Genomic DNA, 15,411 nt, shown 5'->3' with positions numbered 1-15,411 from the left:
AGCTAAAACAGTAGCTAAAACAGTAGGTGAGACAACAACAGCTAATCAGCTAGCACAACAACAGCAAGAAAATGGCGTAGGCTAGGCAGGGGGGGTCGGATTAACTACACACAGAGCCTGAGTGCGGCTGGGGCCGACAGGTAAAACATAAACAAGCAGAATGGAGTACCGTGATTAATGGACAGTCTAGCATGCATCAGCTATGTAGCCAAGTGATCAGTGTCCAGGGGGGCAGCGGTGGATGGGGCAGGGAAGCTGGACTGGCGAGTGTTATCCAGGTTAAAAACAGTTAGCAGTGGCTGACAATGACTAAATAGCTTGTAGCTAGTTAGCTGGTTAGCTTCTGGAGGTTCTTGAGTGTGTTCTAAAAATAGTGGCGATTCCGAATCACATTGGGTGAGGCAGGTTACCGGAAGGTATAAACAAATAAAAAATTCAAAAGAGAAAGTAAATATGGGTCCAGTGAGTGTTTGGGACGTGGCGATTCAGACGGTTAGCAGGCCTGTGCTAACAAGCTAACAGTTAGTAGGCCAGGGCTAAACAAGGTAGCAGTTAGCGGACCGGGGCTAAACAAGCTAGCAGTTAGCAGGCCGAATTAGCAAGCAAGGACGTCGCGATGGGGTGAGTCTGTTTATTCCTCTTCATGCGGTGACATCGATAGACCGGTCGAGGGTCCGGATATTGTAGCCCAGGAGTATGCTTCGGTGGTAGCACAGGAGCTCTGGCTGGGCTAGCTTCAAGCTAAGTGGGTGGAAACGCTAGCCAAAAGTAATCATCCGGGGTTGCGGTTAGCTAGATAGCTAGTTGTGAAGAATCCAGCTGACAATGTTCCGTTTGCGGTGGGAATCCGGTGGGAATCCGGGGATAAAAAAGAATAGGTCCGTTATGCTCTGGTTCGAGTCGCGTTGTTCGAACTGGCGAGAGCTTTCCGAGCTAAAGGTTAGCTGATGACCGGTTAGCTGAAGACCGCTAGCAATGGTTTGCTGCCTGATAGCTGGTAGTTAGCTGGCTAGCTTCAGTTGAGGGGTTCCGGATCCAAAGTAGATATAAGTACTTTAGAAGAAAATAGCTACATTGGGTGAGGCGGGTTGCAGGAGAGTATTTAGAAGTTGAGGTTTAACAAAAAAAATTAAAAGATATGCGGGGAAAAAATATGTAAAGTAAAAATATTTATGTTTAAAAAATATAAAAAACGATATATACAAGGGACAATACACGACAAGACGTTCGACTGCTAAGCCATCTTGGACCCTGTAGGGGTTGAAAGCAGATTCACCATATAGTATTGCCCCTTTTTGAACTAAGAGACAAATATGAAATAATAGTCAATTATTGAAGGTGGACTCAGCTAAATTACTTTGCCACGAGCAGCACTGCAGATATCGAGATAAGCAAGTTACAGTCACAGTATTTGTGCACGGATTCGCTTCACGCTCTTACAGCCAGAGGACCAAAACAGCTGAAGTTGAGCCTCACACTTTAACACACTTTAGTTGCGGAAATTGACCCACTGCTGTTTACTTTGCATCTACGTCATATCGCTGAGGCTACCTTTAGATCAATCTATCAAATTGCAATCAAATGTGTTTATATAGTTTTACTTGCATCAACAGTTGTCCCAAGGTGCTTTAACTTCTTAGTGATCCCTTCTCGCGCCAATCCGATTTGACAACACCCAGTGAAATAGCATAACTCATACAAGTGTTATACATCGGTTTTAAGATGTACTTCTTGTTAATACAGCCACAGTGTCCGATTTCAAAAAGGCTTTACGGTGAAAGCAAACCATGCTATTATCTGAGGACAGCACCCCATCAAACAAACACATGAAAATCACTTTTCAACCCGCAAGTCAGAAATAACGATAGAATTCATGCATTACCTTTGAAGATCTTCTGTTGGCACTCCAATATGTCCATTAAACATCACAAATGGTCCTTTTGTTCGATAAATTCTGTCGTTATATTTCCAAAATGTCAATTTATTTGGCGTGTTTGATCCAGAAAAACACCGGTTCCAACTCGCGCAACATGACTACAAAGTATCTCATATAGTTATCTGTAAACTTGATCCAAACAACTTTCCTAATCCAACTTTAGGTTTTTTTTAAATATAAATAATCTATCAAATTTAAAACGGGATAAACTGTGTTCAATACCGGACGAAAACAAAGTGGAGCGGGCTTTCAGGTCGGCCGCCCCAACCACAACAGTACACTAGACTCGACCCTCGTTCTGAACAGCCCTACTTCTTCATTACTCAAAGGAAAAACATCAACCAATTTCTAAAGACTATTGACATCTAGTGGAAGCGATAGGAACGGCAAGTAAGGGCCTTAGAAATCTAGATCCACATAGAAAACCCATTGAAAAGAAAGTGACCTCAAACAATTATTTTCCTGGATGTTTTGTCCTCTGGGTTTTTCCTGTCAAATAAAAAAATGTTATACTCACAGACATAATTTTAAGTTTTAAAAACCTTAGTGTTTTCTATCCCAATCTACCAATCTATATGCATATCCTAGCTTCTGGGCCTGAGTTTACTTTGGGCACACTTTTTATCCGTATGTGAAAATAGTGTCCCCTAGCCTTAAGTTTTAAGGGCTTTCCAGACAGGAAGCGGCAGCAGAGTTGCCCGTTGATTTTCATTTGAGCTAGGCAAGCGACATTATCCTAGGCAGAGCGATCTGCGGTGCTCGTGCACTTGAAAGATACTCAGCCGAAGCAGAGAAAATGGGAATCTGCTCTATTTTGGCAAACTTTCCGCCCCATCGCCTCCTGTCTGGAAAGCCCTTAACAGTAATGATGGGAGGTTTCACTCTCTTGCTGTGTGTTCCCTCTGAATGCAGAATGTGGAGTTCACCCTGGGAGAAGGAGGAGATGAGACAGAGAAGAGCAGTAAGAAAGAGCTGAGCTCAGAGGAGCTGAACAAACAGCTGGACAGACTCATACAGGACAAGGCTGACAACCAGAGGATCTATGATTGGGTCGAGGTATGACGTGTGAGAGGGAGAGTGTGTCCACTCACCCAATTAATATTTTGGTTTGCTTTTGTTAACGGTGCATTCGGAAAGTATTCAGACCCCTGGATTTTTTCCACATTTTGTTACGTTACAACCTTATTCTAAAATGTATTAAATAGTTTGCCCCCTCAATCTACACACAATACCCCATAATGACAAAGAACATAAATATTTGTTGCACATTCAATGTAAAATGTATTCAATATCACTTTTACATACAGTACCAGTCAATGGTTTGGACACACCGACTCATTCAAGTTTTTTTTTTTACTATTTTCTACGTTGTAGAATAATAGTGAAGACATCAAAACTATGAATTAACAGATATGGAATCATGTAGTATGCAAAAAAGTGTTTAACAAATGATAATGTATTTTATATTTGAGATTCTTCAAAGTAGCCATCCTTTGCCATTATGAAAGCTTTGCACACTCTTTGCATTCTCTTTCCCAGCTTCATAGAAGCTACTTGGTGGAATTTCTTTCTTTACTTAATGCGTTTGAACCAATCAGCCCTATTTGGTAAACGACCAAGTCCACATTATGGCAAGAACAGCTCAAATAAGCAAAGAGAAACGACAGTCCATCATTACTTTAAGACAAGAAGGTCAGTCAATGTCAAGAAATTTCTATGTTTCTTCAAGTGCAGTCGCATAAACCATCTTGATCTCGTGAAGACCGCCACAGGAAAGGAAAGCCAGATTTACCTCTGCTGCAGAGAATAAGTTCATTAAATTTACCAGCCTCAGAAATTGCAGCCCAAATAAATGCTTCACAGAGTTCAAGTGACAGACACATCTCAACATCAACTGTTCAGAGGAGACTGAGTGAAATCAGTCCTTCATGGTCAAATTGCTGCAAAAAAAACACAACTAAATGACACCAATAAGAAGAGACTTGCTTGGGCCAAGAAACACAAGCATTGGACATTAGACTGTTGGAAATCTTTCCTTTGGTCTGATGAGTCCAAATGTGAGATTTCTGTTCCAACCACCATGTCTTTGTGAGACACAGAGTAGGTGAACGGATGATCTCAGCATGTGTGGTTCCCATCGTGAAGCATGGAGGAGGAGGTGTGATGGTGCTTTACTGATGACACACAGTGATTTATTTAGAATTCAAGGCACACTTAACCAGCATGGCTTCCACAGGACTCTGCAGCGATACTCAATCCTCAATCCCATCTGGATTCCGCTTTGTGGGACTTCCATTTGTTTTTCAAAGGACAATGACCCAACACACCTCCAGGCTGTGTAAGGGCTATTTGACCAAGAAGGAGAGTGATGGAGTGCTGCATCAGATGACCTGGCCTCCACCATCCCCTGACTTTAACCCAATTGAGATGATTTGGGATGAGTTGGATCGCGGAGTGAAGGAAAAGCAGCCAACAAGTGCTCAGCATATGTGGGACTCCTTCAAGACTGTTGGAAAAGCATTCCAGATGAATCTGGTTGAGAGAATGCCTAGCATGTGCAAAGCTGTCAAGGCAATGGGTGGCTACTTTGAAGAATCTCAAATATAAAATATATTTTGAATTGTTTAACACTTTTCTTTTGATTACTACATGATTCCACATGTGTTATTTCATAGTTTTAATGTCTTCACTATTATTCAAAAACTATTATTTTCCTTAAAAATATAGAAAAACCCTTGAATGAGTCGGTGTGTCCAAATTTTTGACTGGTACTGTAATCACTTTGGCAGTGATTACAGCCTCAGATCTTTTGGGGTATGATGCTACAAGCTTAGCACACATGTATTTGGGAAGTTTCTCCCGTTCTTCTCTGCAGATCCTCTCAGTGCTCTGTCAGGTTGGATGGGGAGTGTCGCTGCTCAGCTATTTCGGGTCTATCCAGAGACGTTCGAGTCTTGGTGGTTCCAAACTTCTTCCATTTAAGAATGATGGAGGCCATTGTGTTCTTGGGGAGTAATCAATGCTGCAGAAACGTTTTGGTAAACTTCCAGATCTGTGCCTCGACACAATCCTGTATTGGTGCTCTATGCACAATTCCTTCGACCTCATGTCTTGGATTTTACTGTGGGACCTTATATAGACAGGTGTGTGCCTTTCCAAATCATGTCCCATCAATTGAATTTACTTACCACAGTTGGACTCAAATCAAGTTGTAGAAACATCTCAAGGATGATCAATGGAAACGGGATGCACCTGAGTTCAATTTGAGTCTCATAGCAAAGGGTCTGAATACTTATGTAAATAAGATATTTCTGTTTTTGCTTCGTCATTATGGGGTATTGTGTGTAGATTGCTAAATATATATATATATATATATAATCCATTTTAGAATAAGGCTGTAACGTAACAAAATAAGGATAACGGAAAGGAGTCTGAATACTTTCTGAATGCACTGTATATATATCCCCATTAGTCCTATTGGTCCTTGTTGTATATCCCACTGCTCAACCCCACTGATATGTGTTGTGACTGTGCCTCCCCTCTTTAGGCTAACCTGGACGAGACGCAGATGTCCTCCAACATGTTTGTCAGATCAGTCATGACATCCATCTGCCAGTCAGCCATCATCTGTGAGTTACCCTACCTTTACCTGTCAATCCAACACTGTATCAGGACAAACCTGCACTCTAATACTCTTTTCAGTGAACTTAGCAGCTCTGTACCGATGCATGGTTGCTTTAACCGTGCTGGAACGGACAATGTAGAAATAACATATCCGAGCCAACACAACACAACACATAATCATGATAATGTAGCTGGTGACACTTTGCTTCTTGAAAGTCCAATATCTTGAAAACATGACTGCTGACATGCAAAACATTTTTGGACTGTATCAATAGTGGACTAATGTAAAAAAATACCAAAAGGTAGTTTTTGACCCCTCCCCCGCTGCCTGCAGGTGAGAACCCTTACAAGTTGGATGCGAAGGTGATCACCCGGAGGGCCAAGCTGCTCCACAAGTACCTGAAGGATGAGCAGAAGGAGCTGCAGGCTCTCTACGCCTTGCAGGCCCTCATGGTGGAGATGGAGCAGCCTGCCAGTGAGTGAGATACAGAATGACTTCAGTCACTTTCCTCTCTGTTTCCCTGTGTCAAGTCTGGCAGTTTTTTTTGTGATGCACCCTATATGACATTTTTGACGGATACCGATATTTTCCTTGCCCCAAAAAAAACAATACCGATATTGAACATTTTACCGGCCTTTTAAGCACTCTAGTACAGTTAAATAGTTAACACACAATGAAACTTGTGTAAACATTATGTCAGTTAGCAAGAAAAAAAGAAGAAAAGAAAAAAAAGAGGCACTGCATCTCAGTGCAAGAGCTGTCATTACAGTCCCTGGTTCGAATCCAGGCTGTATCACATCCAGCCGTGATTGGGAGTCCCATAGGGCGGCGCACAATTGGCCCAGCGTCGTCCGGGCCGTCATTGTAATGGCTTAACTGACTTGCCTAGTTAAATAAAGGTTACACACACACACACCACACTGACCAAAAATGTATTTTGTTGACATTTACCTGTGTCCCCATTGCCAGTAAAACATAATCAAACCTATTTCAGTCACTTACTTGCAGTGTTGTTCATTTGGTCAGTCATGTCACTCTCAACCAGGATTTCTATGGAACACCGTTTGCGTGTCAAAAAAGATACACTTCAAATAACACTATTTGACCAATCAGGACCTGAATATGACTGCACTTCACATAATAATTTAACTCGTTCATACATTTTTTACGTGGTTATTACACATTGATTACGCGCACACGTATTTCATGTCACAACCATTCATCAATACGTATGCTATGATGCTGGTAAAGTTGCCTCGCGAACCTACAGGGCTGGGTTTTTTTTTTTTTTAAAGCGAGCTAGCTCATGGATGCAAACAATGTTCTTCCTCAAAAATGACACAAACTAGATGTCATCATCTAAAATAACCCTAATTTATAAGACAGTTCTTATTTGATTAATGGTGGCCGGACCCATCTATGTGAACCTATCCACAATATAGATATGCCCCAATAGTGGACTTTGCGGTTAGCCTTCAAAATAAAAGTATGGCATAATTCTACTATTTGTCTTTTGCATTACTGTCAATGATACACTATTATTTTGAAGGCAAACCGCAAATTCCACTATTGTGCCTAATCCTTATTGTGGCTATCTTCACAACACATACCCCCAGTCCGGTTGAGCCTCACTAGCCAGATGAAGCTAGCTGGCTACTTATAACTGCTGGCTAGCCATTTATTTTCATGAACTGAAGTTCATTTTCAACAGGCAAACAACAAGTGGCAACCTAGCTAATACTTATACTTGCTTATTTGCAGACTTTTTTGTACAGCTTTGACAGTGCTACTTTATTTTTTAACACGCAAATACCCAAACGGAGTTCCAAAGTATGTATGTGGTGAAGCTAATAGTGACGCTATTACTGTGTAACTCCGGTAGGGCAATATCTGAAAAATAGCGCACTTGGTAGTGTGTACTGGTGCTCGACCAGTCGACGAAAGCCAACATCACCCACGACTGAGAACGGTTGATTATCAAGGGCAATGAATTCCAGTATCTTGGCTTTAATGGATTTATTCTTTGAGTTGTCTCGCTGAAGTTATCTTACTCTTTCAAATGACTGCTGGACTTGTTGACGGCTCGATCCACACAGCAGACATTGTGGGCTAGGTTAGGAATGCTGTGTTGCACGTGCAGTGAAAACATTTATGTGGAGTCATTACGTCATGTACCGAGGGTATATCGGTATGCACGGAAGCTTTGACATAGGTATTTAACATCGGTGTTAAACAAGACATCGAGCCCATACCGATGTTGCCATTTTTAGCTAATATCGGTCGATTCTGAGATATTCACCGATATATCGTGCATCCCGGGTTTTTTTTACATGCTGAAGAGACTCAGATTTGTCCTGTGTTTGTCTCATAATGTCAGCCTTTTTCTTTCTCTTTTCCCATAGGGCTTATTTGACCGAGGGGTGTGGTTGACCAATTTGTATCCTAGATGTTATCTTTGTGCACATTGTGTATTGAAATCCTGTCTCCCTCTGCTTACATTGTTGACATGCTCTCTTCCTCCTTTCTTGTAGACCTGCTGCGGATGTTCTTTGACACGCTGTATGATGAGGACGTGATCAACGAAGAGTCCTTCAACAAGTGGGAGTCCAGCAAGGACCCCGCAGAGATGCAGGGTAAGGGTGTGGCCCTGAAGTCCGTCACCGCCTTCTTCACCTGGCTCCGTGAGGCCGAGGACGAGGAGTCTGACAACAACAGCTAGGACCTGCTCACCAGCGCCCCCTGAACTCTGGGGAGACCTGGAGGAGGAAAAAGAACATCCTGTTGATGATTCAGGAACATGGGGCTGTTAGAATCAACAAAATCCTTCAGCGTTAAAAAAAAAAAGAAGAGGAAAAAATAATCTAGGAGATTCTACTACGGATTGAACATGCAATCGTTTTCTGTTTTCTTTTCTTCATTTTTGTTTATTTTGCTGCCGAATGTCTTTGAACTAAATTGATAAAGTAATTGCGAGAGCGATAAGCATTACAACAAGCTGTAGGGGTGGCTGTTTCCTTCAGTGTTTTGAGGTTTTATCCCTTGTTTTAAAGGCGTCATGTTGCCGTAGCAACACTATTCATGATGTTTAGCAAAACAACAAATTAAATCCCCAACAGACCGAACTAATAAAGGCTGCTCATATATATATTTTTGATTACATCATATATCCTGTTGAATGAGACATGATGGCCATCATGTTGAATGTATGATTCTACACGACTCTGTCAGTGATTTAGCTCTTTCTTTTTGAGTTTAGGATGATTGAAGTGTTTCTTTTTTTTTAGATAAAAGAAAATATGTATAAAGAAAAGTGGACATGCTGGAGCTCGCTTTCTTTGAACATTACAGTGTGGACTTCCTGTCTGGTGGAGAGGGACAGTGGGGCAATGGACAATGACCTTTTGCTGCTGGGGGTCACAATGCTTCCTTATGGCCATGCTCGCCAACCCCAATTTGTCCCGTGTTACTTTTTTCCTACACTTCCAAAAACTGTGGGTCTGGAAAGGGAGAACGGGCTTGCAACGATGTGGATTTTTAAAAAGAGAAAATCATAATTCAAACTTGAAAGGTCTATATATAAATCATCTTTAAAGAAGCAATTTCAAAAGAGTATAAAATTACATTCACAGTACGTTTCCTAAGGCTTTTTCTGCTTCCGTTTAGTGGAAATGCATTTCAGGAGAGTTCTGTAATATATTGCTTTTTTGTTTTTCAAAAATAAAAATTCTAATGTTATGCCATGTATTTTTTTTCTGAAACAAAGTGGCAGTTCTCTGTATTTATATTTTTCTCTCCTCAGCTAGCAGGTGCTTGTAATGATCCACCTGAAGTCATTGATTACAATTTAATTGAATATTTTGTAAATACTTTTTTGCTTTACTTTATGAAGTATTTAATTAAGAAAATGAATGCCTCTTTTCATATCTAAAACTGGAAAAGATAATAAAGAACATTGCAAATAAGACACCATTTTAATATATTGTTTTTTATCCAGAGGGTAGGACTGACAGCCTACATGTAGTTTCACAGTAATGTCAGATTTTAAACTGTTTCTCCCCACCATGTCCTCTCTGTTTTCCCACACAAAGAAACTGAAAGCCTTTACTCAACTTAATTGTCCTGTGGAATGAGGATGCCGACTGGGCATTGTGTCAGTCTCACCCAACCAGAGCATGGCTATGGGGCTCCGCCGCGGAGAAATTGCATTTGTGTGTTTTCATTGTCTTTGCTTCTAAAGTTCTCCCATCTGCAGAGTTATGTTCTGACTGTTCTCTTTTGTGCAGAAGTTCCATCTGTGTAGATCAGGGGTGGAAGAGGTGACTAGACCTTAATCCTACACAACAGATTTGTATAGTCTGACCTCTGTAACAGGTTTGTGATGGTTGTAGCGACGTGTTTCAGGTCCCCTGAACTCTCAACCTATTCACTTTTTGTGTGCATTCTGAGCACTCCTCATCTTAGCCCTCACGACTGGTTTACCACACTATTTGATCTCCATTTTATCACAAATCAGGCTCCTTTCCACTTTTGTATTCTGTTTGACTGTGAGGAGTACCTGGTAAATGGGATAGGGCTGTAGTTTAGAATATATTGATAGGTAGAGGTTTTTGAGTTTTAGGTTTACTGAACACAATCATTAGAACAGCTACGATGCAAGCATTCTCATATCATAGTAATGGGTCTGTCTAATAATCGAGGTGGAAAAGGTGGCAGCCACAGACCAAGTTCCAGGGAGAGCTGAGTGCAAAGGCTGTCTGTAAACAGTGTAACGCCACCAAGGGCAACAAGATCACCTCCATACTGCGCTGGGTCAAAGGTGCAGGTACAGTATAGCCTCTACACACATCCCATCATGACTGTCCTAAGTAACAAGCTCACTCAAACTGCGAGCATATCTTGGATGTAACTATGAGCATATCTGGGATCTAACTATGAACAAATCCTGTATCTGAGCAAGATTGATAACGCTCAACTTCTACCCGCTGTGCTTCTGTCGGTCTCTTTCTCCCCTTTGCCCACTCATCCCTCTCCCTTACGGTCTGACCTTATGTCCAGTACTCCCCTCTCAGGTACAGTTGAAGTCGGGAAGTTTACATACACTTAGGTTGGAGTCATTAAAACTCATGTTTCAACCACTCCACAAATTTGTTAACAAACTATAGTTTTGGCAAGTCGGTTAGGACATCTACCTTGTGCATGACACAAGAAATTTTCCAAAACATTTTCCAGACAGAATATTTAACTTATAATTCAATGTATCACAATTCCAGTGGGTCAAACGTTTACATACACTAAGTTGACTGTGCCTTTAAACAGCTTGGAGAATTCCAGAAAACGTAATGGCTTTAAAAGCTTATGGTAGGCTAATTGACATTATTTGAGTCAATTTGAGGTGTACCTGTGGATGTATTTCAAGGCCTACCTTCAAACTCCCTGCCTCTTTGCTTGACATCATGGGAAATCAAAAGAAATCAGCCAAGACCTCAGAAAAAAAATTGTAGACCTCCACAAGTCTGGTTCATCCTTGGGAGCAATTTCCAAACACCTGAAGGTACCACGTTCATCTGTACAAACAATAGTACCTACGTATAAACACCATGGGACCACGCAGCCGTCATACCGCTCAGGAAGGAGACACGTTCTGTCTCCTAGAGATGAACGTACTTTGGTGCGAGAAGTGCAAATCAATCCCAGAACAAGAGCAAAGAACCTTGTGAAGATGCTGGAGGAAACGGGTACAAAAGTATCTACAGTAAAACAAGTCCTATATCAACATAACCTGAAAGGCAGCTCCGCAAGGAAGAAGCCACTGCTCCAAAAACGCCATAAAAAAGCCAGACTACGGTTTGCAACTGCACATGGGAACAAATATCATACTTTTTGGAGAAATGTCCTCTGGTCTGATGAAACAAAAATAGAACTGTTTGGCCATAAGCACCATAATTATTACTGTTCCTAGGCCGTCATTGAAAATAAGAATTTGTTCTTAACTGACTTGCCTAGTTAAATAAAGGTCAAATTAAAAAATATATTAAAAAATTGTTGGAGGAAAAAGGGGGAGGATTGCAAGCTGAACAACATCATCCCAACCGTGAAGCACGGGGTGGCAGCATCATGTTGTGGGGGTGCTTTGCTGCAGGAGGGACTGATGCACTTCACAAAATAGATAGGCATCCTGAGGTAGGGAAATGAATCAAATAAAATTTTATTTGTCACATACACATGGTTAGCAGATGTTAATGCGAGTGTAGCGAAATGCTTGTGCTTCTAGTTCTGACAATGCAGTAATAACTAACAAGTAATCTAACTAACAATTACAAAACTACTGTCTTATACACACAAGTGTAAGGGGATAAAGAATATGTACATAAAGATATATGAATGAGTGATGGTACAGAGCGGCATAGGCAAGATACAGTAGATGGTATCGAGTACAGTATATACATTTGAGATGAGTATGTAAACAAAGTGGCATAGTTAAAGTGGCTAGTGATACATGTATTACATAAAGATGCAGTAGATGATATAGAGTACAGTATATACGTATACATATGAGATTAATAATGTAGGGTATGTAAACATTATATTAGGTAGCATTGTTTAAAGTGGCTAGTGATATATTTTACATCATTTCCCATCAATTCCCATTATTAAAGTGGCTGGAGTTGAGTCAGTGTGTTGGCAGCAGCCACTCAATGTTAGTGGTGGCTGATGTGGATATATTGAAGCAACATCTCAAGACATCAGTCAGGAAGTTAAAAGCTTGGTCGCAAATGGGTTTTCCAAATGGACAATGACCCCAAGCATACTTCCAAAGTTGTGGCAAAATGGCTTAAGGACAACAAAGTCAAGGTATTGGAGTGGCCATCACAAAGCCCTGACCTCAATCCTATAGAACATTTGTGGGCAGAACTGAAAAAGCGTGTGCGAGCAAGGAGGCATACAAACCTGACTCAGTTACACCAGCTCTGTCAGGAGGAATGACCCACTGGGAATGTGATATAAGAAATAAAAGCTGAAATAAATCATTCTCTCTATTATTATTCTGACATTTCACATTTTTAAAATAAAGTGGTGATCTTAACTGAACCAAGACAGGGAATTTTTACTCTGATTAAATGTCAGGAATTGTGAAAAACAGATGAAATATATTTGGCTAAAAATGTATGTAAACTTCTGGCTTCAACTGTGAATGTGTTGGTTATTTTAAAGCCGACGCAGGTACAACACGCCACGGAGTTATGCCCACTATGTGAGCCGGTATTGGTACAGTGACAATGAGTGACGAGGCCAGACAACAGGGCTGTACTGACCTGGTCTACCAGATGGTACATAACATGGTCCATAACATCTCTGACAAAAAGACTTACACTGCAGCAGCACCTTTTCATCTTCCTACAACGCACTCAGAAAAGTCTTCCTCGTCACTTAAATTTTCACCTTTTAATTTGATGATCAAAAGGTATCCTATTGGAATACTTGAATGTTGTTTTCTGTGTTAAACAGAAATCCTTTCTACATTGTCTGTCCCCTTTGATAGGAAATGTTCTGAATGGTAATGAAGAGAGAGATCCACCCTGGCAGCTCTATATTTAATCCAGTTTATTCTGTTAACCCTTTGACCACTCCAGATAGTTGACAGCAGAGTTGGCAGATCTTAGAGACAGACTCCCTTTCTTTAAAAAACATTCAACCTCACACCCTCTTCAATACACTACCTATAATGATGACATTCAACCTCACACCCTCTTCAATACACTACCTATAATGGAGGTGACATTCAACCTCACACCCTCTTCAATACACTACCTATAATGATGAAATTCAACCTCACACCCTCTTCAATACACTACCTATAATGATGACATTCAACCTCACACCCTCTTCAATACACTACCTATAATGGAGGTGACATTCAACCTCACACCCTCTTCAATACACTACCTATAATGATGACATTCAACCTCACACCCTCTTCAATCAACTACCTATAATGGAGATGACATTCAACCTCACACCCTCTTCAATACACTACCTATAATGATGACATTCAACCTCACACCCTCTTCAATACACTACCTATAATGATGACATTCAACCTCACACCCTCTTCAATAAACTACCTATAATGGAGATGACATTCAACCTCACACCCTCTTCAATACATTACCTATAATGGAGATGACATTCAACCTCACACCCTCTTCAATACACTACCTATAATGGAGATGACATTCAACCTCACACCCTCTTCAATACACTACCTATAATGGAGATGACATTCAACCTCACACCCTCTTCAATACATTACCTATAATGGAGATGACATTCAACCTCACCTTCTTCAATACACTACCTATAATGATGACATTCAACCTCACACCCTCTTCAATACACTACCTATAATGATGACATTCAACCTCACACCCTCTTCAATACACTACCTATAATGGAGATGACATTCAACCTCACACCCTCTTCAATACACTACCTATAATGATGACATTCAACCTCACACCCTCTTCAATACACTACCTATAATGGAGATGACATTCAACCTCACACCCTCTTCAATACATTACCTATAATGATGACATTCAACCTCACACCCTCTTCAATACACTACCTATAATGATGACATTCAACCTCACACCCCCTTCAATACACTACCTATAATGATGACATTCAACCTCACACCCCCTTCAATACACTACCTATAATGATGACATTCAACCTCACACCCTCTTCAATACATTACCTATAATGATGACGTTCAACCTCACACCCTCTTCAATACACTACCTATAATGATGACGTTCAACCTCACACCCCTTCAATACACTACCTATAATGATGACATTCAACCTCACACCCTCTTCAATACATTACCTATAATGATGACGTTCAACCTCACACCCCCTTCAATACATTACCTATAATGATGACATTCAACCTCACACCCTCTTCAATACACTACCTATAATGATGACATTCAACCTCACACCCTCTTCAATACACTACCTATAATGATGACATTCAACCACACACCCTCTTCAATACACTACCTATAATGGAGATGACATTCAACCTCACACCCTCTTCAATACATTACCTATAATGATGACATTCAACCTCACACCCTCTTCAATACACTACCTATAATGGAGATGACATTCAACCTCACACCCTCTTCAATACATTACCTATAATGATGACATTCAACCTCACACCCTCTTCAATACACTACCTATAATGATGACATTCAACCTCACACCCTCTTCAATCCACTACCGATAATGATGACATTCAACCTCACACCCTCTTCAATACATTACCTATGATGATGACATTCAACCTCACACCCCCTTCAATACACTACCTATAATGATGACATTCAACCTCACACCCTCTTCAATACACTACCTATAATGATGACATTCAACCTCACACCCTCTTCAATACACTACCTATAATGATGACATTCAACCTCACACCCCCTTCAATACACTACCTATAATGATGACATTCAACCTCACACCCTCTTCAATACACTACCTATAATGGAGATGACATTCAACCTCACACCCTTTTCAATACACTACCTATAATGGAGATGACATTCAACCTCACACCCTCTTCAATACATTACCTATAATGATGACATTCAACCTCACACCCTCTTCAATACACTACCTATAATGATGACATTCAACCTCACACCCTCTTCAATCACTACCTATAATGATGACATTCAACCTCACACCCCTTCAATACACTACCTATAATGATGACATTCAACCTCACACCCTCTTCAATACACTACCTATAATGATGACATTCAACCTCACAC

The 15,411-nt window shown here is 40.7% G+C and overlaps 1 protein-coding gene across 1 annotated transcript in view; it reads left to right on the top strand.

The window, feature by feature from the left end:
- LOC118397552 (eukaryotic translation initiation factor 4 gamma 1-like) overlaps nucleotides 1-9,525 on the top strand; it is a 97,567-nt gene extending 88,042 nt beyond the window's left edge. Inside the window, 4 exon segments of the mRNA XM_052467895.1 lie at nucleotides 2,849-2,992; nucleotides 5,484-5,565; nucleotides 5,895-6,035; nucleotides 8,093-9,525. Coding sequence (XP_052323855.1) covers nucleotides 2,849-2,992; nucleotides 5,484-5,565; nucleotides 5,895-6,035; nucleotides 8,093-8,280 — 555 coding nt within the window. The 3' untranslated portion in view covers nucleotides 8,281-9,525.
- Nucleotides 9,526-15,411: the final 5,886 nt, after the last annotated feature.

Source organism: Oncorhynchus keta, chromosome 18 (assembly GCF_023373465.1).
Source record: "Oncorhynchus keta strain PuntledgeMale-10-30-2019 chromosome 18, Oket_V2, whole genome shotgun sequence".
NCBI lineage: Eukaryota > Metazoa > Chordata > Actinopteri > Salmoniformes > Salmonidae > Oncorhynchus > Oncorhynchus keta.
This window is presented reverse-complemented; position numbering and strand designations above follow the sequence as displayed.